This window comes from Tenrec ecaudatus, chromosome 1, assembly GCF_050624435.1.
Source record: "Tenrec ecaudatus isolate mTenEca1 chromosome 1, mTenEca1.hap1, whole genome shotgun sequence".
NCBI classification, from domain to species: Eukaryota; Metazoa; Chordata; class Mammalia; order Afrosoricida; family Tenrecidae; genus Tenrec; species Tenrec ecaudatus.
Genome location: NC_134530.1, coordinates 10,177,157 through 10,202,806, shown reverse-complemented (window position 1 = coordinate 10,202,806; position 25,650 = coordinate 10,177,157). Strand labels below are relative to the sequence as shown.

At 49.7% G+C, this 25,650-nt stretch overlaps 2 protein-coding genes across 2 annotated transcripts; one reads left to right on the top strand and one right to left on the bottom strand.

The window, feature by feature from the left end:
• Positions 1–10,412: 10,412 nt before the first annotated feature.
• On the bottom strand, positions 10,413–13,598 carry LOC142431244 (C-type lectin domain family 4 member G-like). Its single transcript, XM_075536169.1, is given in 10 exon segments — positions 10,413–10,551; positions 10,984–11,099; positions 11,249–11,397; positions 11,573–11,662; positions 12,199–12,303; positions 12,477–12,539; positions 12,703–12,756; positions 13,068–13,169; positions 13,461–13,526; positions 13,529–13,598. Coding segments are annotated over 10 exon segments (954 nt in total).
• A 2,796-nt stretch (positions 13,599–16,394) lies between these two features.
• Positions 16,395–25,449, top strand: CLEC4G (C-type lectin domain family 4 member G). The gene is made up of 10 exons (XM_075541592.1): positions 16,395–16,403; positions 22,449–22,518; positions 22,810–22,911; positions 23,223–23,276; positions 23,432–23,494; positions 23,668–23,772; positions 24,267–24,356; positions 24,546–24,694; positions 24,784–24,899; positions 25,311–25,449. The coding sequence occupies exons 1-10, from the start codon at positions 16,395–16,397 to the stop codon at positions 25,447–25,449; spliced, it is 897 nt and encodes a 298-aa protein (XP_075397707.1).
• The last annotated feature ends 201 nt before the right edge of the window (positions 25,450–25,650 follow it).

The following is a 25,650-nucleotide window of genomic DNA, read 5'->3' as shown; positions in this document are numbered from 1 at the left end:
CAGCAAGTGTCCACATCAAAAAGGAAGACCGAAACTAAACACCTGAATACATCAATTACAACCACTGGAACAAGACCAGCAAAACAAGCCCTAAGTCACTAGAAGTAAAGAAATAATAAACATCAGAGCAGAAATAAAGGAACCGGAGACTAGAACACGATAGGAAAAAATCAAGAAAGCAAAAAAGTTGGTTCTTCTAGAGGATTAACGAAATTTTAGAAACCACTGGCAAGTGTAAGAAGAAAAAGAACAGTTCAAGTCCACAAGTTCGATGCAAGCCAGCGGCGACCTCTCCAGACTCATGCAGCCACATGCCGGGGTTCCACAAAGGTGAACCTGGAAGTAGGAGGATCGCAGGATGGTGGGTGCAGAGTCTCATGGATCCGAAGTCAGTGGGCACATGACAGGGCGCTGACAGCTCTCTGGGTCAGGCAGCTCATATGAGTTCACCCATGGTAGCAGACACAGAGTCCCAGTGAGGCCCAGAAGAGGGAGAGGGAGAGTGTGTTAGGCAGGGTTGACCAGAGAAACAGATCCAGTGACGCTCATACAGGTGTAAGAAAGAGCTTGATGTCAAGAAGTAATTATATAACAAGATCATACCCCAGCCCAGTCCTACTCAAGTCCCTAAGTCCGATGCTAGTCCACAAGTCCCTCTTCAGACTCACGCAGTCACACGCGATGATGCAGAATGCAGGAAGATCACAGGCCGGAGGGTGCAAAGTCTTGTGGATCCAATGGCTCTGGCAGGTGCCAGAGTGGCTCTCCATCGTGAAGGTGAAGCCCGAGGGAGAGAGGGGCTGGCCTCCAAAGAGCCATTGATCTCAGTCACACCTCCAAAGGAGGTCACTTAGCTGTGACTTGATTGAGAGGTTTCCCCCAATCCTCATGCTGCTTCTGCTGGCTAAATCACTCTTATGTAACACATGCTGGGGAATTCTTGAGGCTTAAATTCCTGGCATGGAACCCCCTTTGTTCACCATGGCCCTAAACATCTCTGCCCTCCCACTGGATGTGTGTGTGTGTGTGTGTGTGTGTGTGTGTGTAGCATCGAACCAGTTCTTCCACCAACCAGGACTCACTTTGTATGTAAGTCTCTCTTAATAAACTCCTTTATCATGATCCTAGATTTTCCAGCCTCTTTCCAGACTCAGGGAACCCTTGTGCTGGAGGAGGCTGTGCTTAGAGCAGATAACCCCAAAGTCCTCCACTGATCCATGGGAGAAAAAAAAATGAGTCTCTCCCCTCCCGTAAAGTTCTAAAGCCATCGAAACACAAGGCATCGCTTCTACTCTGTCCTACAGGGTTGCTATGAGTCAGAATCTACTCAATCGCAGTGAGTTTTGTCCCCCTCCCCCACCCCAGGCTCAGCGCTCCCTCCATATTTGGGAGCAAGACTCAAGTTTTGCTTGACAATTAATGAGCCAGCCTGGAGGCTGAAGTTGTGATGGGTGAAGCATTTATTGGGGGAGTCCTCTCTGGATCCCAGATTGATCAGCCACCTCCATGTAAAAAGGTTTTGTCTGTATGCTTAAAACATATGAACCATTGCACGAATGTGGGAACGCCCCCCCCCCCCCGACAATGCCAAACAGCACAGCACAGTTGGGGGGCAGGGAGCACACAATCATAAATGTGGGAAAGAGGCTAGGAAAGTAGTGGCTGCCAAAAAGTGGTCCCTAACATCCAGTTGGTCAGGAAGGAGGAGCTGTCGTTAGAAAGTGGTGCGTGATAGCCGTGTGGGTGACAGCGGCTTGTGTTCTAGACAGCTGCCCTGACCTGTGGAATGAGCAGTGGTGAAGTTTGCCTGCCTGCAGGTGTGCTAAATTGGAAGTGGCTTGCGGAGGGGAGTCCGTGGGCCATACGCATAAAGCGTGCACGAGGGTGCCCAGCCATGCCCTACCAGGTGCCCCCACTGCCACCACAGCTCCTCCCAAATCAGGATTCCTGTCTGGGGCTAGGCACAATACCCATGCTCCTCCCTCTTGGCCAGGCTGGAAGGTTATTCAAGATGAGCAAGGGGATGTGGGGAGAGTTAGCATTGGATGGAGGCAGCCAGACTGGGCATTCGCCCACATAAGGGGAAGCCCCTTGATCTCTTAGCTTTCCTCCTCTCTCCCACTCCTCCCCACCCCCTGGCTCAAGGAATAGCACCCATGTCAGCAGCTATGGCCAAAGTCAATCAAACTAAGCTGAACTCCTACCACGGTCCAGCTAGACAGTGCCTTTTTACTACGAGAATGAAAGCAGAAAGCTAACAGGTGGCTCTAATAGTGCCTACACACACCTTGGCCTAGCTGACAGCCCCCAACCCCCAGACACACACGAGCTATGAAGAAGGGGGTACAAGCCCCAGGAAGACAGAAGGGAAAACTCTGTAGAACGATTACCCACATGCCCCTCGAGGGAAACCTGAAAGCAGATGCGGGTGGACTTACTGGTGGGCAGGATGGCAGTAAGGAAGGAAGGTGAACAAGCTTAACTTCTGGCGGACTCTGAAATTGGGGCACCACTCCTGCCCTCTGGATCCCACTGCCCCTGTGAGGAAGGAAGTGCCCTTTGCCTCTGAGTGAGTCCCACCAGAACCAGGGCCCTGGTCACCCACGGGTCAGATTTTTACACACACACACACACACACACACACACACACACACGACGTTTCTTTGAGGGCTAAGTTGCAGAGGACTTAAGCCACGGCGTTTTCAATCACCTCATATGCACGGACAAGACTCTGAAACTTGCTCTTCATCGTCGAGTAGATTTGGCAAATGGAAGAAAGGATGAAGTCAAGGAGCTGAACAGAATGTTTCCAAGGGCAGCTCAAGAAGACCAAATCTAATGAAGATCAAGTGCAATGAAATGTGAAAAGACCGGGGGTTGAAAAACCACAAAGGAAGCACATACTCCGCGTATATCAGATGGAAGCAGCTCAAGAAATACTCAAGCCTAAAGTTGCAACATTGAAAGAATCTCTGGGGAAAATACTGAGCGATGCAGGCAGCATCAAAAGATGGAACGACTACAGTCCCTGTACCAAAAAGAACTGGGCAGCATGCAACCATCTAAGAAGTAGCACAGGAGCAAGGTACTGAAGGAAGAAGTCCAACCTGCACTGAAAAGCACTAGCCAAAAACAAGGGTCCAAGAATTGACCGAATACCCATGGAAATGTTTCAGCAAGCTGAAGCAGCACTGGAAGAATTCAGTCGTCGACGTCGACTCAGTCGTCGACGCCGGGAAATTTAGAAGACAGCCATTTGACCAACTGGCTGGAAGAGATCCCTATTTGTACCTATTCCAAGAAAAGGTGACCCAACAGAATGCTCATTTGATAGAGCAGTCTCATTAATATCCCGGGCAAGTAAAATTTTGCTGAAGATCATCCAACAACGGTTGCAGCAGGACACTGACAGGAAGCTGCCAGAGGTTCAGGCTGGATTCAGAAGAGGATGTGAAGCAAGAGATATCATTGTTGATGCCAGTTGGATGTTGCCTGAAAGCAGAGACTACCAGAAAGGTGTTTACTTGCGTTTCCTTGATTATGCAAAGACATATGACTGGCGTGAATCATAACCAACTATGGGTAGGCTGGAGAAGAATGTGGTCGTGAGGAACCTGTATATGGATCCAGAGGTAATTGTACATGGTTTAAAGTCAAGAAAAGTGTGTGTCAGGCTGGTATCCTCTCACCATTCTCCTTCGATCTATATGCTGAGCACATTGTTAGGAAAACTACGTCACTCGAAGAAGAACGTGGCTTCATGTTTGGAGGACAGCTTATTAAAAACCGTGATGTGCAGATGACACAACTTCGCTGAGAGGACTTGAAGCACTTGCTGATGGATGCAATGTAATGGCTTCCCATCGTGCCCCCTACTGAGGTCTAATAAATCAGTTGAAAAAAGCATTTTACTAGCATGTGTTCTGTTTCTAGCTATTTATAAATAGCTGTTTTGGCAGAAGTCTGTTTGTCACACAGACATACAGTAAAAGGGGGTGTGGTGTAGAGCAGCGGTTCTCAACCTGTGTGTCGTGACCCCTTTGGGAGTTGACCCATCCTTTCACAGGGGTTGCCTGATTCATAACAGTAGCAAAATGACAGTGATGAAGTAGCAATGAAAATAATTTTATGGTTGGGAGGGTCACCACACCATGAGGAACTGCATCAAAGCGTCGTGGCATTAGGACCCTGGTTTAGAGGAAGACAAATGCTTTGTGAAGACCTTCTATAAGCCAAGGAGCACCTGAGGCGAATGGAAGGAAGGAAGCAACAGAGCCAAAACCCTGACGTTGGCTGTTAGCTCCTGGAACTGGGCAATAAAGTTCACACCGTCTTATAGTCAGTCCCCTGCACATGGTGCTGTGTTGAGCAGCACTAGGAAGCAAAAACATTGGATGGTTGACTTCCTATGGAATTCTAGAAAAGATATGTTTCATAGACAGGGATGGGAAGCAGACCAGTGGTGGCCTGGTGATAGGAGGGGGTGGGAATTGGCAGAGGGAATTGTATCGGGTGATGGTGACTACACCAGTTGCATCTTTTTGTCAAAGCTCACGGAATTGTGTGCTTGAAATGGGTGCATTTTATTGTATCCAAATTATCCCCCAATTAAGGGAGGAGGAGGAAAGGGAGAAAAAAAACAGAAGAAGAATTGGAATTACCCCTGGGACAACAAGTGCCGACAAGGGCAGCTTGCGGCAAGCAGAGAGGTAAGGGCATCCTGGGGAAGGTAACTCCTGCCTCTCTGTCACTTGTTTCTGTGGTGCTGGAAGCTGAGCCACCGGGATGTAAGTAGCAGCAGCCTCATCTTTAGTGGAGCTTCATCCTAGAATCGATTAGGAAGAAAGGCTTAGTGATCTCTTTTACAACAGAACATTCCAATGTGGTTGCTCTGGACACCTCATCAGGAGGGATCTATTGTTGGAGGAGGAGATCAGGTTTGGTGATGCAGAGGGTCAGTGAGGTCAAGGGAGATGCTCAGTGAGATGGATTGGCCCCAACAAAGAACTCGATCATATCAGCAGTCATGAGCATGAAGCACACAGGATTGGTCACTCTGGTTCTGTGGTGCACAAGCTCGCCATGAACTCAGGCTAACTCGGTGGCAACTCGCTACCTGGTAAACAGGTAAGTTAGTTACATGTGTGTTAGTAGTTGATGTGGGAGTTAGAGATAGACCACAAGTGGAGGCTCCATGATAGGGTTGAATGAGAAGTTTATTACCGATGCTTCGAGCATCTTTTTGTTGAGTTGCAGGTATTTGCTTTTATTGGGGTACACGGGTCCCTACAGATGCGTTGAGGCAGGTTGCAAGATTGTCATACGTAGTTGCTCCTGTGTGACAGGTGACTTCATTATGGATGACTTCATCCATTCCTCTCGATACTGTAACATATGGCCTCAAATGTAGGGGCTTAAATGATACAAATTTATCCTCTTGTAGCTCTGGAGGTAAGAAGTCCAATATAAGTCTTATAGGGCTAACCACAGATGGATTTGTGGTAGGGATGAATTAGAACACAGGCAGCCCTGTGGAATCCTCCTGTGGACCCTAGACCATCTGCTTCCTTATTTTCAAGTATATGTACATATATGTATGTATGTACATGTTTTGATATGTGTATACGTAATATATACACGCATGTACTCTATTTTTGGTGACAGTACACACCACCAAACATACCTGCACCCACAGTTTCACCATGAGCAGTGCAATGGTAGTGATGCCGTCCTTGATACTGTGTCATCATTCCCAGTATCTCCCGATCTTGTACATCACTTTAGGTTCTCTGCCCCTGCCAGTGCTTCATTTAACCACTGTCAGTATGCACTTACATAGATCGTTCTCTATAAGAACACTGTCCTTGAAGTAAACATTCATGATGAATGGGGCTAAATTATTGATTTGTTTAGTGATCGTTTCATGGGTTCTAGGCTTAAAGATTGGTTCTAGGCTTAAAGATTATTTCTGGGCATTAGATTGGGAAGTTCTCCCAGTCTCAATGTTGAACAATCAATAGCATGTTGAATAATTGATGTTCTATTTAATAATTACGCTATGGAATAATCAATATTGGATCTAACACAGACTGCCAGGAGAATGAACAAATCCATCTTGGGAAAAGGTGCCAGACTGCCCTTTAGAACCAGCCCCTGTAGAAGGATCTCACACGTGACAAAGTAGAGTCAAAATGTCCCCTCATGGTAGCACCACACCATCTATGGTTCCTTCCATTTTCAGGCTTCAAGAGACCACCCACATTCCTTGGCTCATAGCCCCTTCCTCACATTCAGAACTATCAGGGTAGCATGCCACTGACCTTCTAGACTTCTGACTTCCAGAGCTGCCAGAGGACAAATGGTGTTGTTTTAAGCCACTCTGTGCCAGATGCTGTTACAGCAGCAACACTTCTCCCAAGGGACTCGTATGCTTTGCCCAGGTGACTGTCTGGGGTGTCATCAGTCTGACTAAGTGACTAGTCTCTGGGGAACCCCCAGCAGCCTCTAGTTCTAGACTGGGTCCTGCTACTGGCCTCAGTCACTTTTCTCCATTGGTCCTGTCTCTGCAGAGAAATCTTGGAGAGTCTCCCTAATGGAGGTAGGAAACATTGGGAGGGCAAGGTGAATTTAGATCGAAAGGTAAGTTAAGACTGGTTCAGTCATGGCTGATGGGGCATAATGGTGGCATAACAGTCATATCTCTTGCATGGGGGGCACGGGTATCAGAGCCAACTCAAAGATGACTTTGAGTGCATGCAGCTGCCATCTTTGAGTAGCCACTTCCTGTTTCCTGGGAGCAAGAGATGTGCTTGCTGGACAATGCTTACGTTCTGTCAGCCCTGACTAGATGTTTCTTACTGGATCGAGGGGCTGATCAAAAATTCCCCTGATGGGGGGAGTGGGGAAGGAGGGGGAACACGAACAGCTGATATTAAGGGCTCAAGTGGAAGGCAAATGTTTTGAGAATGATGATGGCAACAAATGTACATATGCGCTTGACACAATGGATGTATGGATAGTGATAAGAATTGTACGAGCGGGGGCATGGGGCATTAATCCACCCAAGGGGAGGGTATTGTTTATATCTCCACAGGGAAAGTGGGACCAGACTTCAACCCAGTGCCGCAAGGTGTGAATGCAATATCCCGGCGTGGAGTAGGGAACCAGTGGAGAGGTCTGGGAGGCTGGCCCCAGCACCATAAATTAAGTGGATTCCTGCCCCTCCCCCGAAAAGAATTTGTTCCAAAGGATGACATTGACTCTGCAGCTCCGGGAGATGGACATATCTGATCAGAGCACACGGGAACAGATGAAGGGGCAGAAGGAGAGAATGGAACACAGCCTGGCCCACCAGGCCGTGATGATGATGTTCCTGAGTAGAGCAGCTAGTCCACAGAGAGAACAACATGGCTGGCCCCACTATGAGAAATGATGCCAATCAGTGACTAAGGGCGATACAGGGGACTGCACCGGAGACACAGTGTGGGAATTGCACCTGACCTGATCCCACCACACCGAGGCAAATCACTGGGGGAGTGCAGCAGAACAGCAAGGGAATGGAGTGGCAAGGTCCCCAGGGAATGCTGAAAGTGGACTTTGGGGCCAGGACGTGGTGCCCCAACAGACTGGACTGGAAAACGCTCCTAAGGGCCAGCAAACGATCCCTGAACTAACTACAAGCTTTTCCCTTGTGGAAAAAAAAAAAAAAAGAATTGTACAAGCCCCCAATAAAATGATTAAAAAAATAAAATAAAGATATACTTCAGTAAATAAAAGTTCCCGTGATGATGGAAACATTTCAAAACAGACACAGGTGATGACTGAATGATGCAATGAACAGAGTGTCACTGAATTATGCATGTGGAAATTGTCTCCGTGGCAAAATGCTGGATTACGTATATATTTGTCACAATAAAAACAGAACCCAAACAGATTATTTAGGGGAAACACAGTCAGTTTCACAGATTAATATTTTATGATACTATTATTATAAAAGAAAAAATATTGTGTTCACGCAGATGGAAATGGGTTTAAAGACTATGACGAAGGAAGGGTTCAGGGAAAGGAAAAAGGAAGGGACAGGAAAATACGGAAGAAGGGTCAGGGCGGGGGAAAAAGAAGAACCTTACAACCAGAGGCTTCCTGGAATACTGTCACTGGACGGGCTGGGCTTCGCAACTATGTACACTGTGATTATTTTTGTATAAGTTTTATTCCATAAATAACAAGATGAGAATTAAAATGAATAAAAATTCATATTTTTAAAAAAACAGCAAGAGAAGGGCCACAGCCTGAGCAACTTTTAGAGTCCTTACGCATCAGCTCTACACACTGGTCTGAGTGGTTACAAAAGGAGGAAAAGCAAAATTGAAAGGGAGTTAAATTCTTTATTTTAATAAATCATTTTATTGGGGCTCATACAACTCTTATCACAATCCATACATACATCAATTGAGCAAAGCACCCTTATACATTCGTTGCCCTCGCCATTCTCAAAATTTGCCTTCCACTTGGGTTCCTGGAATCAGCTCATTTTCCTTTTTTCCCTCTCCCTCCCCGCTCGCCCCTCCCTCATGAACCCTTAATAATTTATAAATTATTATTTTACCTTATCTTACACTGCCCAACGTCTCCCCTCACCCATCTTCCTGTTGCCCATCCCCCAGAGAGGAGGTTATATGTAGATCCCCGAGATTGGTTCTCCCTTTCTATACCCCCTTCCCTCCCGGTGTCGGCACTCCTCTCACCACTGGTCCTGAGGGGTTCATCCGTCCTAGATTCCCTGTGTTTCCAGATCCCTACTGCACTGCTGTGCATCCTCTGGTCTAAAGAGGTCTGCAAAGTGGAATTGGGATCATGATAACTGCGGGGGAGGAAGCGTTCAAGAACTAGAGGAAGGTTTTGAGTTTCATTGTTGCTACACTGAACCCAGAGTGACTCATCTCCTCCCCACTACCCCTCTGCAAGGGATGTCCAGCTGTCTACAGATAGGCATTGGGTCTCCATCATGCACTCCCCTCATTCACGGTGATGTGATTTTCCCCCGCCTTATTGTTTGAAACCTGGTCCCCTCGGCCCTTCATGATCACACATGTTGGTGTGCTGCTTCCATGTGGGCTCTTTTGCTTCTTGGCTAGATGGCCGCTTGTTTACTTTCAAGCCTTTAAGACCCCAGACGCTATATCTCTCAATAGCCAGGCACCATTAGCCTTCTTCACCACACTTACTTATGCACACATTCGTCTTCAGTGTATATGTGAGGAAGGTGATCACAAATGATGGTTTTTGTTCTTTGGTGTCTGCTACCTGGTCCGTTCAACACCTTGTATTCACTTAGGCTGTGTGCTTCTTCTCAGTGGGCTTTGTTGCTTCCGAGCTAGATGACCTCTTGTTTGCCTTCAAGCCTTTAAGACCCCAGACGCTATATCTTTTTGATAGCTGGGCACCATCAGCTTTCTTCACCGGTTTGCTTATGCACACGTCTGTCTTCAGTGATCATGTTGGGAAGGTGGGTATCATGGAATGACCGTTTAGCTGAGCAAGGTGCTATTGTATTGAGGGAGTGTGCGCGAGGAGACCCAATGTCCACCTGCTACCCTACTACTGAGCCTATAAATATATGCATATAGTTCTATTTCCCCCATAATCATAAATACATTTACATATCAGAAGGCAAAGCAACTTGGAAGACCAGCAACATCAGCCCAGAGTCCTGACATCTTTGCCATGCTGTATGGGATGGTTTGGGGGAAACAGGTCCAGTCTGACCCACTTCTGCTTCCACAGCACCCTTGGAGATAAGCCTCTTGGTGTTCATGAGAAAATGGCCTTCTATTTAAGCCTTCGGGCCTGGGCACTTCACTAGTACACTGTCCTGGTATTGTTGATCCAGACGCCAGGTGTCCCTCTGTGTGTTAGATTAGAACTGTGCTCCATGGTGTTTTCAAAGGCTGGCTTTTCAGGCCTTAGAAGCTAAGAACAGGAGCCAAGATTCAATTCTCAAATATTTATTGACACTCCCATGGGCTGCCGAGAGAGCTCATAAAACAGGGGCCACCCAGTGTGGGGAGAGACGGAGAGACAACAGTTGTCTGGAAAGGCTTCCGACTGGCTGAGCGAGTCGTCTACCCAGAGGTTCCAGAGCTCCTGGTGGGCAGAAGTGTGTTGCAGCATTATATAGGGTGCAGAGAAGGGTTTGGGGGCTGGCTGGTTACAGCACCGAGGAATCTCTGAGTTACCTGAATGCGGATTACAGGGAGGTGGGATCAAAGCATCCAGATCTCAAACCTGGGGTGGAAAAGCCAGGGTGCTGTGTAAAGGAGGGGTCTGTAGGGGAAATTGATGGCAGTGGGTGTGGCTCCGGGAAACTGGGCGGAGCCCTGGTGCAGGGGTGTGATTGTAGAGTGCAGGGATCAGCAGCGGCGCCTCTTCTCACAGATCCAGTTGCCATTCTCATTATCGCAGAGTGCATCGTTCCACAGCCCCGTGTGCAGCATCATGATGCAGTTTTCTCGCCCCCAAGTGTCATTGGGTTCTCCCACATTCCAGTAGCTGCAGTGGTTGGATGGGAGTGTTGCTGAGGATGGGCTTGGGATCAAGCTGATTATTTCTTAGGTTTAACATTAGCGCCTGAAACTAACGTGAACAAGGCTCTGGGATATGCTTTCTTCAGCCAGTTCCTGACATCTAGCCTTAGGAGTCGTGGAGGCATAATGGTTGTGTATGGGGCTTCTAATTGCAGGGTCAGCAGTTCAAAATCACCTGCTACTTTGAGGGAGAAAGAATAGGTTTTCTATTCCTTAAAGAGTGACAGACGTGGAAACCCACAGGTACAGTTCTACTCTGTCTGAAAGAGTCACTATGTGTCCAAATCAATTTGATGGCACTAAGAGTTTTGTTTTGTTTTGAGCCTGAGAGCTAGCCAATACGCTTTGCAGAGTCAGACCAGCCTGTCTCTGACAGCGACAGGTGCCCCTCCCTTACCTGAAAGACAGCTGGACACCATCCACCCACTGGTAGCTCTGGATCTTGCTCAGGTGACGCACAGCCTTAAGGCCCAGCCAGAAGCCACGCCCACTCGTGTTTGCGCTCAAGAAGTTCTGGGTGAGAGGGGCAAAATAGGACAGCCAGTCATTCCGTGTGTGCCCCTCCCCTCTCTCTCTGCCCCACCCATGGGCGCACACATCGTGCCCCCAGCAGTCCCTTGCTGCCCACCAGTGCGCAACGCCTCCCCTGGCCCACTGAACACCTGCTCTTCTAGGTCATTGACAATCACGAGGTGTGCGCCTATGTTCCCACAGCTCTTCACCGCTGATTCCCAACTGCCCCGCTGCTGTGAGAAAAAGTAGCAGGAGTCCCCAAAGGGCAGCCACGATGTGGGGCACGGCTCACAGGTCTCTGCAGGGGCAGACACGGGTCAAGATGGGACAGGCCCAGAGAATTGGGTGTGCTGGAACCCAAAGCCAGAGGCAGCCTCCAAGAAACTAGAACCAAGATCAAAGGGAGGACAATAACAGGGTGCTAGAGGCCCAAACCGAGTGTCACTGTGCCCCCCTCCCCCCATGGTGCTTACTGTTCATGAACTTGGCACCCTCCATCGCCCTGAGCAGTTCAGTGCGGATAGTGTTTCGGTCCCTTCCCGCCTGGGCCATGTCCTTGGCCACTGGAAAGGCAAAAAACAAAAACAGAAACCGCTGCCATTGAGTGGATTCTGACTCCTAGCGACCTTGTCGGCAGGGTAGAGCTGCTCCTGTGGGTTTCAGGGACTGCGACTCTTTAAGGAAATAGAAAACCCCATCTGTCTCCTTCTGAGAGGCTGCTGGTCTCACACTGGTAACCTCACCTAGGGAGCCCAATGCATGCCCACTACGCCCCAGAGATCTCACTGGGGGGATGGAAGAGTCAAAATGACAGCTGTAAGAGTCTGGGTTATGAGCAGAGTCCTGCCTCGATAAGGATCAGGAACCATGTCACAGGTCAATGTCAGGTTGGGCACCAGGGTCAAGAAGGACATCAGCAGGGACAAAGTTGGACAAAGCTTTATCAGAGTTGGTTAGGGCTGCACCATGGCTGGACTTAGCAGTCAAGGTCAGGCTCAGAGGATGTGATCAGAGGGAGTCACAGAGGGGTGGGATGTGAGTGGAAGGTCAGGTCAGGCCAAGGTCAGCAGTCTGAGGTGGTGGCCCCACAGGCCCTCACCGCTGTCCCGCAGCTCCTCCAGGGTGCTTCTCTGCTCCAGCAGCTTCTTCTGTGCCTCCCCAAGCTCTGCCCTTGTGGTCTTCAGCTGAGCCTGCGCCTCAGAGCCTGGGGGTGGGGGCAGCTGAGGGCTAGGAAACTGCTAGCAGCCACCCTCCCTCACACACACACCCCGCCCTCGCGTGCAGTGCCACCAAGCAAGCTCTCCTGGAGCCCCTCTCTGCCTGCCTCCGGAAACCCCACCCACTCAAACCACAGGCCTGGCTCTGCCTTCAGCTTACAGCAGGTTGTGCAGGCTCCGACCTTCTGCTGCAGAGAGCCCAATGTCGCCGCCTGCTGAGAGGCTGGAAAACACACACACACACACACACACACACACACACACACACACACGCCAGCGTCAACCGTGGAGATTTATGAAACAACCTTCCCCACCCTAGGGCTTGACCTAGGGATTGTGGCTCACCCTCCCCCCTCACTACGCTGGGGCCACTGTCCTGTACCCACCATTTGTCCTCAGCAGCCCCTGATGGTCCACTAGCAGCCCGCGCTCTGTGGAGGCTGCAGAGAGAGGTTGAGGCAGGTGAGGCCAGGGCCACAGATTCTTCCCACCGCCCCACCCTCCGGGTCTGGGATCTAGGTCTTGCGCAGTCCAGAGCGACCGACTGGCTTCCAGGGCACTCATGCGGCCAAGAGAAGGAAACCAATCACACAGATGTGCACAGGGAGGCATGCACACACATGCAGCACGCATGCAAACTCACATTCAAACCACACAAATTCTCACCTACACTTATGGCCAGGCAGAGTCTGGGACGAGGTGGTCCCCTAGGGAGGTGGGACACAGCCTCCCCCAAACTCCACACACTTACCCTTGGACAACAGGACGCTCAGAATGAGGGCCCACAGGGCTGTGGAGACCGTGACAGCCAGTGCGACCAAGAGGGCCTTCCGTCCCCAACATCCGCAGGGCTCTGGGGACACAGGTGGAATCCTGGGTCCCCTGAACAGTGACTGCTTTGGGTTCCCGGATCCCTCTGGACTCTTGGGTCTCTCCCAACGAACCCAGGCTCACCATCACTCACCCCCTAAGTGGCATAGTGGGGATCTGAACCAGGTATCCCTGACTCTGGGCCTGTGGGAGTTCTCTGTTCCCTGTATCTTGACCTCTCTAGGCTCCTCTCTCCCTTCTCCCGACCCCATCAAACTGAAGATCTCTGGCCCAAAGAGGGTTTCAGACACACAGGCAGTCCCCCCTCCCATACCTGCAGGGGCTTCCTCAGGCCTGCCTGTCCACTTGCTGTACCCAGAGCTGTCCATGGCAGTGCAGGGACCCTGCTCTCAGCTGGGCTATAAATTAGCCCCCACCCCACCCGGCTCCTCCCACTTTCCTTCCTTCCCATGTTTTTGGTATCAATTCCTAGAACCAGGAACCAATGACGGTCAAGTGCACAGCTGGGCCACAGTGTTTTTAGCTGGAATTGGGAGGGTAATTTCAACCTCTCTGGCCTGGTAAGCTGTAACCACTTCCCCCAGGATGTGGTTGGAAACTTAACTTTGGACCTTGGTCCTTGTCTCTTGTACAACTGGGCTGATCTTCCTCTGCAAAGGTGTCAGTGATGCTCCGCCAACTTCTAGCCACTTCTGGTCCTGAGACAATCTCCTAGGACCTGTCTCCCTCCCTCTTCCCACCTCTTCCCCCCTATCAGTTCAGCTTCTCTCACACCCTCCCCTCCTGCAGGTGTCCACCTGAGGCAGGGTCTGACCTTTGCTTATCTTTGCCCTTCTTGGCCCCAAAGGAAACCCAGATGTTCATTGTGGTGGTGGTCAGCCAAACTGTTGTTGTGTCAGGGAGGGGGGACCCTCAGGCACGAGTGTCATTTCTAGAAGCCTTCTCCTGTAAAGAGGGAATAGTATCAGAGCGTAAATCCTGAACACCCGGTTTGCAAAAAGCTAGGGGTGACAATGAAAGCCCCCAATCATCTTGTAGGATCCCCACATGGATTAATCCCCCAGTGAAACTCCGCTGATCACAGTCCAGGGATCTGAGGAGCCTTGCTGTCAGACAGAGAGCATTGTAAAGTCGATTATGGAAGATACAGTTAGGTTAAAATGCAACACTTTATCATTTGATCTTCTTTTTAAAAATTGTTTCCATTTTCATAGTTTCTCCTTTTTTTTCTATTGAGGTTTTGCTGTTTTGTTTCTGGAAGGGATTTGCTTTGTATGTTTTTCTCTATACGAAATTCAGGATCGATAAATCTGTCAAGATGGTGACTAGATTAATAATTATGCAGGGGCGTTGTAAGGGAGGTCATGAGGAAATGAGGAGCTAACAACACTGAGAACAAGAAAGAAGGAAATGTTCTGCAATTGATTGTAGTGTTGATTGCATAATCTTCTTAATACAATTGAACTATGAAGTTGTACGATATGGGAAAATAAATTGACAATGTGCTTGGCAATATTTCCTAGGATTACCCTATGCAATAAGGCAAGAAAACGAATATATGAATACAAATGCAAAGAAAGGGGAAGAGGTAAAATTCACATTATTTTTAGTTAGTATGACTTTCTTCTTGGAAAATGTAAATGGATCAATTGGATAACTTTAGGAAATAATGTGATTACGGCTAGTGAGGCAGATGTAGGAGCAACCTGTAACGATGATTAGCTAGAAAATGATAATGTGATAGTCACCTAATCTGGTGTTAAATTGAGGATTAAGAGTGTAGGGGTGGAGTCTAGGTTGTCAATCCAGAGATAGTCAATGAGACTTCTATGTGGGCATGGCCATCTCCTGAGAATTCTGGGAAATCTGGTACTTCCTCCTAAAAGGAGGAAGGCACCTCTCTTTCTCTCTGCTACTCCATGGGAGACATTGCAGAAGACAAGACACATGATCCCACCCTGATGCAGACACCCCCACCAGTGCTGAGATATTTCCAATGACACTGGATCCAAAGACTTTCTACCCACTGGCCTGTGATCTTCTACATTTGGCATCATTGCATGTGTTTCATGGGTCTGACGAGGACTTTATAGATTGATATTGGACATGTGGGCTGATATCAAACTTATGGACTTGATCTGGACTGGGCTGGGATGTTTTCTCAATGTTTAATTGCTCTTGCATATAAATCTGTTTCTTAGACACATATGTGTGTCCGTGGATTTGTTTCTCTAGTTTACCCAGACTAACACGGCTAATATGCCTAGAACTGAACAACAACAGCAAAAAATAAAAGTTACTAAAGGATTTGAATATCTTGACTCCTGGGTAAGAAGGCTCCGTATATACAGAACACAAGTGTAAGTAGCTAGACCTCCAGACTTCAATAATAGAATCCTTTTGTATTAGTGTGGGTACTTTGGAGAAACAAATCCACAGAAACTCGTGTATAAAAGAGAGTTTTATGTAAAGGTTAAGAGCACATCAAGAAAACATACCAATCCAGTGCTGCCCAAGACCACAAGTTCAACATTAACCCAGTAATCCAAATGTCCAATACCAATCCACAAAGTCCTCCTCCATCTCACAAAACAGACACAATGATGCCGACTGCAGGAGGAAAGCTGAATCAGTCAATGTATGAGCATCTCAGCGCTGGCAGGGGTCTCCACATGGCTGCGCCAGCATCCAGGCCATTGGGGTAGGTCCATGTGGCTTCTCCTTGGGGGTGTCTTGCAAGAAGTCAGCCTCACAAGGTGAATCAGGGAACCGCTAAGGCAGCAGATTGTCCAACCATCACAAAGCAAGAGACCCGAGAACAGAAAAGCGAGGCTCACCGAGCCATTTATCCCTCTGCCCTTCAATTAACCCCATATGTGTTTATTGGCCAGGTTGGCACAGTAAACTAACTCACCTCTTCTGGGAAGTAAAGAAGCAGATTTAAAATAGCATCTGGTAGATAAAATGGACAAGAGCATATAAGAATATTTTGGAAGAGATGGCTCACATCCTACCTGATGACAGGTGTTCTTGTTGCTGCTGCGTGGTGGTGTCCAGTTGGTTCTGACTCGACGTGAGCATTCTTACAGCAGAATGAAGGCCTGCCCGTGATGGCACCATTTTCACAACGATGCCCTGCTTGAGCCCTTGTTGCAGAAACGGCATCAAGACATCTTCCTCTATTTCCCTGACCCTTTGTTTTACCAAGCAGGATGTCTTTCTCCAGGGTCTGGTCAGTCCTAATAACATGTCCGAGGTAGGTGAGACATAGCCTTAGCATTCATCCTTCTGAAGAGCCTTCTGACTGTGCTTCTTCTGAGGCCGGTTTGAGGCAGTCCACAGTACCTTCAATATTCATTGTAGACACCGTCCTCCCAATGAGTCAGTTCTTCTCTGGTCCTCCCTTACGCATGATCAGTTCTCACTTGCATCTGAGGCCATTAAAAAGACCAGGTCCATCTTAATCCTCAAAGGGACGTCTTGACTTTTTAAAAAAGAGCTTAAATTAGCTTTTGTGTAGCAAACACACCCAGGGCAATACATTGTTGGATTTCTTGACTGCTGCTTTCAGGAGCATTCGCCGTGAATCCAAGTAAAATGAAACCTTTGGTAACTTCAATCTTCTCTTTCTGTCAAAATACTGCTCCTCTGTCCAGCTGTGGTACACGAGCGGAGGAAGAGGAATGAGCTGGAGCCGCAGTGGGTGTAGGTTTTTGGGGGAACAGGATCTATAAATTTCTCTTACAATTGCAGAAGAGTAGTGCAGGAAGGTCTGGGGAGTAGGAGATGGGGCAGGGACTGCGTCCAATTATTCAGTCTTTGGGGCAGGGGCTGAAGGAACAGCCCAGAAATTATTTGCTGCACAGTTGTCATTGGTCTTGCTCTTGTGATCCTGTTCCACACAGTGTCCCCTTCCTTGTTGGTGGCGGCCCTTCATTGCAGAAGCAGCCAACACTATCGGCACCATAGACCCCCTCTTCACTCTATTTCAGTCTGTTCTCAGAGGAGCTGGTCCTTGGGCTTTGAGGGCAGGATTTGGCAACATATAGATTTAAATAATTGAGTCTTATAAAAGCAAAAATGCTTCCTGGACTCATAGCAAACGCAGATCATCAGAAGCCTAAAGGGTGGAGCAAGATTCGACATTTTAACCCAGATTCTCTGTTGATGTCTGGGGCAGCAGAGCTGAGCACTGCTCCTCTAGGGCAGAAGTCTGAGGTGGGGGTAGTGAGTGGTACTTCCTGGTTTACTTTGCCTGGGACTCATAACAAGGCCACCAGAGAAGTAAGAAGACGTTGTTCCCCCAGTTCCAGGGTCCTTCCCTGTAGTAGGAGCTGGAATTAATCCAGGTTGGGGTATATCTCATGATATTTCAGAACTGCAGAAATCTCTGCACAGGAAGGAGTATGAAGAGGAAACTTCCACTCCCCATCTCTGCCCACGAGTCTAGAGTCTCCTGCCTCTGACTTAATGGAAGTTCTTTCTGCAGTCTCACCCCAGGTCCTCAGTTGAGTTGTATGCACTCACGGGTGCATGTTTGTAATGAATGTGAGTTAATGCTTACACACATGTGTGGTGTTTTGAATGAACTGTCACCCCAAAATGGGTTGTCATTCCTAGCTCCCATATCTTTGGGCTAAGAGGAGGCAAGAGAACTGAAGAGCACATTTCTAAGGACAGCTCAAGAAGACAACGTATTATCATGACACGTGCGAAGACCTGGAGTTGGAAGACCAAAAGGGAAGGACACAGTCAACATTTCTCAAGGTGAAAGAACTGAAGGAAAGATGCAAGCTTCCAGTTGCAATATTGAAGGATCATATGTGCAAAATATCGAATGGCGCAGTAAGCACCAGAAGAAGATGGAAAGAATGCACAGAGGAATTCTGGGAACTGGTGGAATGCCTATTGAAATATTTCAGTAGGCTGGAGGCGCACTGGAAACACTCACTTGCCCACACCAAGAAATTTAGAAGAAAACTGCCTGGCCAACCAATTGGAAGAGACCGACGTTTGTGCCAATTCCCAACAAAGGGAACACCATAGAATGCAGAAATGATCAAACAACATCATTCATATCAATCGGAGGAATCCAATAGGACCGCATTGTTGGATCCTAGGTGAAACTCTCTGCGAAGGAGTTCTGAAAATACAATAGGACTGATTTCAACAGCCTTCCTTTGGGACCTCCCTTGAGGAACAGAACGTCTGCTAATTGCTGTATATACTCGTGTATAAGCCGAGTTTTTCAGCACATTTTTTATGCTGAAAAAGCTCCCTTGGCATGCACTCAAGGAAGGGTCCCACTCACCGGTCCTCCGGTTCGGTGCGGATGTTCTCCGGTCTCTCCTTATCTTCTTTGCTCCTGCGCACCAGCAGCCTCTGTGTTGTCCGTGCTGCGCTGGGCAAGAACCTCCCTGCTTCTGTGAGCTGGTACCTGGGGCGCACCACATCCTTGTCAGATGAATGTCAGATGTGGCCGCTCTTCTTCTCCAGGACTGTGACCAATGACGTGGCCTTTACAGTCTTACCCGTGCTTGGTCACGCCCCCTTGCTCTGCCCAAGCATTGCTGAATACAAGTACTGGTATATCTCTGGTTTTGGATACACAGTACATTTATTTACAGTACTTAGTCTGCTGTATTTCATTTTTTTATTAACCCCTATATGAACCCAGTGTTGACTATGCTTGCCTTGAGCAGCCTGTGTTATGGCTCATAATATGTACGCTGTGTTGTGTTCACACTGTTACTGCATGTGTTGCGTTAGCCCTTCCCATATGTATGTGGTAACGCTGTGTGTACAGTAAGGCAGTCAATACGTTTTCCCAGTTTTGTGGTAAAATTAGGTGCCTCGGCTTATATTCGGGTCGGCTGATACTTGAGTATAAACGGTGCATGGCAACATCTCAAAGGAAGGAGCTGACAGGAAGAAATCCTTCACAACACGGTGCTCCCTGACAGGATGCCTGTGGAGCCAACTCTATTCCTGGCTTTTGGAATTTTGGCAGCGAGCGGACACTCTCTCCTCACCCACCCCTGGCTAATACCTCAAAGGACACTATCACTTCTCCCACAACACAATTGGGAGGATATTGAGTCCAAACTCGGGTGAGAAGATGCAAAGACTTCTGTGTTCTGGGACTGAGAGGGTCTCAACCAGCTTCCTGCATTCCAGCCGGATCAGGAAGGTTTACGTTGGCTATAGCCTTGTACCCAGGGCTCATCTGGAACTCATGGGGACTGGACTGTAGCCAAGCATTCCTGTAGCACCCTGGGGACAGGCCCACCCTGGGAGGTACAGAATTAAGTTGCCCTGTGTTAGGAGAAAGAATCAGCATCAGTGTTTGAGTATTTCTCTGTGGGCTCAGGATTCATTGAGTTATCATCCGCCTTCCTTCAGCTCGTGTCCCAGTGGAATCTGAGCCCCACTCTGACATACAGAGTCAGCAAACATAGCTCTGGCAGGCGTGTGGGAGTGTATCAGATAGGCTCTTCTCACCTCCAACATGTTGGGTGTGTTAATCATTGCCTTGAACTCCCTGGGGACTTGGAAGCCAGCCTCAAAACCGGCATATCAATGGAGGCAATATTTAATTGCTTTCTGCCATTGGCTCCTGTGGGGTAGGATAGTACGGGATTGCCTGGCCATCTTTGATTAGCCACCTCCTACGGTAAATGCACGGGGATAACTCTGTGTCCAGAGACACGTTAAACATAAAATGCACACACCAAAACACCCAACAACACAATGTCTCCAAAGCAACAATCCATTTCTGCATGCCTCTGGAAACAAGAGAGAACCACACAGTTCACTGGAGCACAGACAGGCGTGGTCCTGGAGGAGACCTTGGAAGAGTTTGAGAAAGCACTGGATCCTCAAATTAGGGAAATTGGGGTCATGATCTCCGGCTACTTTCAATGATTGAGGAAAATTTGATAGAAGCACAGAAAGAGCAAGCAGAAGAGACTATGCAGGAACTCAGGGAGGCACTGGAAGACCAATCCAACAAGATAAAGGAAAGACGAGGGCTAAGTTAACAGCTCCAAATAGAAATTCAAAAAGTAAACACTAAAATCGTATAACTGGATAACACTCTGAAAGAACAAAACAGAAGGATCCAAACAATGGAATCACTGATCTTGAAGACAAATCTCTCAAGAGCAGCATACAAGAAGATCGAACTCTGAAAAAGACCTCACCCCCCAAAGCTGAAGAAAACCTACTTATTCAATGGGACACTATCAAAAGGAACAATTTACATTTGATAAGTATCGTAGAACAGAGAGAAACAAATATTAACTACAGAAAAAAATAGTTGATTGTGGGGGACCAGCCTCCCCTCAACGGAATGGGTCCAGGGGGTGGTTGTGTAATTGGGGGGGGGGCAAATTAAAGAGACTTGAGACAAAGCATGCAAGAGTTCACCTCTTCCATGTTGACTGAGACCAGAATGAGGCAGTCATGTATTCTCTCATGTAATCTTGGGCATGCAAACCACGGTATGCATACATAACAGGAAGGGGTTGTATTAGAGGGTGAGCTAGGGGTGTACAAGCAATAGGAAGGGGAAGTACTAGACAGGGGTTCTCAAGCTTCCTAATGCCACAACCCTTTAATATAGTTCCTCATGTGGTAACCCCACCCCACAACCCTAAAGTTATTTTCATTTCTACTTTATAACTGTAATTTGGTACTGTGATGAATCTGGGGACCCCTGTGAAAGGGTTGTTGGACCCCCAAAGGGGTCACGGCCCACAGATTGACAACCGCTGTACTAGAGACATACATGTGACAGGAAGGTGCATATGAGTGGGCTCTAGGGTCAAGAGGGCAGTCTAACCTTAGTCGTCTCTGAGCTGGCTTGACCTTAAGTGCCCCTGAGCTCTTCTCCAGGGGAGCAATCTATGGTCCTTATTAGAAGGGAGTGGGCCCCCCTTTGGGTGGGACAGACAATTGGGTCTGATTGCTCTCATGGCCTACACCCTTCAGCAAGAAGCCTTCAAGCAATTGACCTGCAAGCCCAGATAGTAGCAACTGTGTGCTGGCAAGCAGCACCTTAAAATGGTCATGACTATGGTGGGGGGGGGGGACATCGTGGGGAATAACTTCTACTTGGGAGAACATGACTAACACGCATCTCCAACTTATGAACACGAAGTTCTCCCTCCCCAGACCCGCCCGTCTCCCAGACTCCGTAATGTATGAAGGTAGAGAATTTGTCCAAATACACTCTCTTCTCGGTTCTGTTTCCCACAGTGGATGAAGTATTGAAGGAGAATTTCCCTAATAGAATGACGACCACATAGTAACTACTCCAAAAGCCTAGAGAACTCCAAACAGAATGGATCCCAAAAGAAAATCACCAGGACACATCAGTGTCAATGCTACTGATATAATATTCACACATAACACACTTCCATAGTTAAATCTCTTTTTAAAAGGTTGTTAAAAAGCATCACAACCAGTTCGAGTGCTAGGAGTGGAGTCATATCTGCCAGCTTGATGACACGTCCTTAGGGGTGTGGCCTCCTCTCCCTTCCCCTCCCGTCTCCCTCTCCCTCCCGCTCCTATCCAGGAGAAGAGGCTGTGGGGATAAGAGACCATATTGTGAACATTTGATAACCTCTTGGCTTCCCTGACAAACTGCATAGGACAAACCCACTGCCACGGAATGGCTCGTGACGACCTATGAGACAGAGGAGAATGCTCCCCCTCTCCCTGAGACAGTAACTCTACAGGAGAAGGCTTCTAGAAATCACCCTCGTGCCTGAGGGTGCCCCCTCCCTGCCCTGTGCCCACTGGCAAAGCCAAGAGTTTGGCTGATCACCACCACAGCAAACATCCGGATCTCCCTTGGAGCCAAGTGAAGTCAGAGCCTGCCTCAGGTGGATACCTGCAGGAGGGGAGGGTGTGAGAGAAGCTGAACTGATAGGGGGGAAGAGGGGGGAAGGGGTAGGGAGGCAGGCCCCAAGAGATTGTCTCAGGACCAGAAGTGGCTAGAAGTTGGCGGGGCATCACTGACCCCTTTGGGGAGGAAGATCAGCCCAGTTGACAGGAGACGAGGACCAAGGTCCAAAGTTAAGCTTCCAACCCCAGCCTGGGGGAAGTGGCCACAGTTTACCAGGCCAGAGAGGTTGAAATTACCCTCCCAATTCCAGCTAAAAACACTGTGGCCCAGCTGTGCACTTGACCGTCATTGGTTCCTGGTTCTAGGAATTGATACCAAAAACACGGGAAGGAAGGAAAGTGGGAGGAGCCGGGTGGGGTGGGGGCTAATTTATAGCCCAGCTGAGAGCAGGGTCCCTGCACTGCCATGGACAGCTCTGGGTACAGCAAGTGGACTGGGAGGCCTGAGGAAGCCCCTGCAGGTATGGGAGGGGGGACTGCCTGTGTGTCTGAAACCCTCTTTGGGCCAGAGATCTGCAGTTTGATGGGGTCGGGGGAAGGGAGAGAGGAGCCTAGAGAGGTCAAGATACAGGGAACAGAGAACTCCCCAGGCCCAGAGCCAGGGGTACCTGGGTTCAGATCCACCCTATGCTACTTAGGGGGTGAGTGATGGTGACCCTGGGTTCGTTGGGAGAGACCCAAGAGTCCAGAGGGATCCGGGAACCCAAAGCAGTCACTGTTCAGGGGACCCAGGATTCCACCTGTGTCCCCAGAGCCCTGCGGATGTTGGGGACGGAAGGCCCTCTTGGTCGCACTGGCTGTCACGGTCTCCACAGCCCTGTGGGCCCTCATTCTGAGCGTCCTGTTGTCCAAGGGTAAGTGTGTGGAGTTTGGGGGAGGCTGTGTCCCACCTCCCTAGGGGACCACCTCGTCCCAGACTCTGCCTGGGCATAAGTGCAGGTGAGAATTTGTGTGGTTTGAATGTGAGTTTGCATGCGTGCTGCATGTGTGTGCATGCCCCCCTGTGCACATCTGTGTGATTGGTTTCCTTCTCTTGGCCGCATGAGTGCCCTGGAAGCCAGTCGGTCGCTCTGGACTGCGCAAGACCTAGATCCCAGACCCGGAGGGTGGGGCGGTGGGAAGAATCTGTGGCCCTGGCCTCACCTGCCTCAACCTCTCTCTGCAGCCTCCACAGAGCGCGGGCTGCTAGTGGACCATCAGGGGCTGCTGAGGACAAATGGTGGGTACAGGACAGTGGCCCCAGCGTAGTGAGGGGGGAGGGTGAGCCACAATCCTTGGGTCAAGCCCTAGGGTGGGGAAGGTTGTTTCATAAATCTCCACGGTTGACGCTGGCGTGTGTGTGTGTGTGTGTGTGTGTGTGTGTGTGTTTTCCAGCCTCTCAGCAGGCGGCGACATTGGGCTCTCTGCAGCAGAAGGTCGGAGCCTGCACAACCTGCTGTAAGCTGAAGGCAGAGCCAGGCCTGTGGTTTGAGTGGGTGGGGTTTCCGGAGGCAGGCAGAGAGGGGCTCCAAGGGAGCTTGCTTGGTGGCACTGCACGCGAGGGCGGGGTGTGTGTGTGAGGGAGGGTGGCTGCTAGCAGTTTCCTAGCCCTCAGCTGCCCCCACCCCCAGGCTCTGAGGCGCAGGCTCAGCTGAAGACCACAAGGGCAGAGCTTGGGGAGGCACAGAAGAAGCTGCTGGAGCAGAGAAGCACCCTGGAGGAGCTGCGGGACAGCGGTGAGGGCCTGTGGGGCCACCACCTCAGACTGCCTGACCCGACCTTCCACTCACATCCCATCCTGCTGTGACTCCCTCTGAATCCATCCTTTGAGCCTGACCTTGACAGCTAAGCCCAGCCATGGTGCAGCGCTAATCAACTCTGATAAAACTTTGTCTGACTCTGTCGCTGCTGATGTCCTTCTTGATCCTGGTGCCCAACTTGATATTGACCTGTGACATGGTTCCTGACCTTTACCGAGGCAGGACTCTGCTCATAACCCGGACTCTTACAGCTGTCATTTTGACTCTCCCGGCCCCCCAGTGGAATCTCTGGGGCGTAGTGGGCATGCATTGGGCCCCCTAGGTGAGGTTACCCGTGTGAGACCAGCAGCCTCTCAGAGGGAGACGGATGGGACTTTCTATTTCCTAAAACAGTTACAGGGTCGCTAAGACCCTGAATCAACTCAATGGCAGTGAATTGGGCTTTTTGTTGTTTTGTTTTGGTACTGCAGTGACCAAGAACATGGCACAGGCGGGCAGGGACCGCGATGCTATCCGCACTGAACTACTGCGGGCGCTGGAGGCTGCCAAGCTCGGGAACAGTGAGCGCCTTGGGGGACACAGTGGACACTACGTGGGGGCCTCCGGTCCCCTGTTGTCCCCGCCCCTTTGGCCTTGGTTCTAGCTCCTTGGAGGCTGCCTCAGGATTTGGGGTCCAGCACACCCCATTCTCTGGAGATCGGTCCTGTCAGCGAGGTGAGGCCATTCTCGACCCCTGTCCACCCCTGCAGACTCCTGTGAGCCGTGCCCCAGGTCGTGGTTGCCCTTTGAAGGCTCCTGCTACCTTTTCTCAGAGCAGAAGAACACGTGGGAAACCGCCCTGAACAGCTGCCAGAACGCGGGCGCACACCTAGTGATCGTGGACGACCTGGAGGAGCAGGTGCTCAGGGAAGGCTCTTTGCACCCAAGGGCGGGGCAGATGGGCGTGGCTCAGAGTGGCTGATTCGCCGGCCCATTCTCCCCTCCCAGAGCTTCTTGAGCGGGCACACGCGTGGGCGTGGCTTCTGGCTGGGCCTTAAGGCTGTGCGTCACCTGGGCAAGATCCAGAGCTACCAGTGGGTGGATGGCGTCCAGCTGACTTTCAGGTGAGGGAGGGGCACCTGTCGCTGTCGGAGACAGGCTGGTCTGACTCTGCAAAGCGCGTTGGCTAGCTCTCAGGAGCTCCTCCGCTCAGGCTCCAAATGAAACGAAAAACCTCAGAGCCATTAAATTGATTCCGATTCATAGTGACCCTATCGGACAGAGTCTGTTACTCTTTACAGGAGTAGAGAGCCCTAGAGTGGATGGTGGTTTAGAACTGCTGACCCTGACATTAGCAACCCAAGGCATAACCATTACCTCCGTGCCCCCTCAGGCTAGACCTCAGGGCCTGCCTAAAGAAAGCATATACCCGGGTCGTGATCAAGCTAGAGACTCAGGAGCTAATGTTAAACCTAAGAAATAATCAGCTTGACCCCAAGCCCATCCTCAGCAACACTCCCACCCAACCACTGCAGCTACTGGAATGTGGGGGAACCCAATGACTCTCGGGGGCGAGAAAACTGCATCATGATGCTGCACACGGGGCTGTGGAACGATGCACCTTGTGACAACGAGAGGGACAACTGGATCTGCGAGAAGAAGCGCCGCTGCTGATGCCTGTACTCTATAATCACGCCCCTGCACCAGGGCTCCGCCCAGTTGCCCATAGCCACGCCCACTGCCAACCGTTTTCCCTCCTGTACATGGCACCCTTGCACCCCCACTCCACGTTCCAGACTTGGATGCTTTGATCCCACCTCCCTGTAGTTCGCATTCAGGTGACTCAGAGATTCCTCGGTGCTGTAACCAGCCAGC

Coding starts and splice junctions, on each gene's coding strand:
- CLEC4G (XM_075541592.1), top strand. Junction 23,495..23,667: donor CGGAGCCTGCACAACCTGCT/GTAAGCTGAAGG, acceptor CCCCACCCCCAG/GCTCTGAGGCGCAGGCTCAG. Junction 24,695..24,783: donor TGGACGACCTGGAGGAGCAG/GTGCTCAGGGAA, acceptor CTCCCCTCCCAG/AGCTTCTTGAGCGGGCACAC.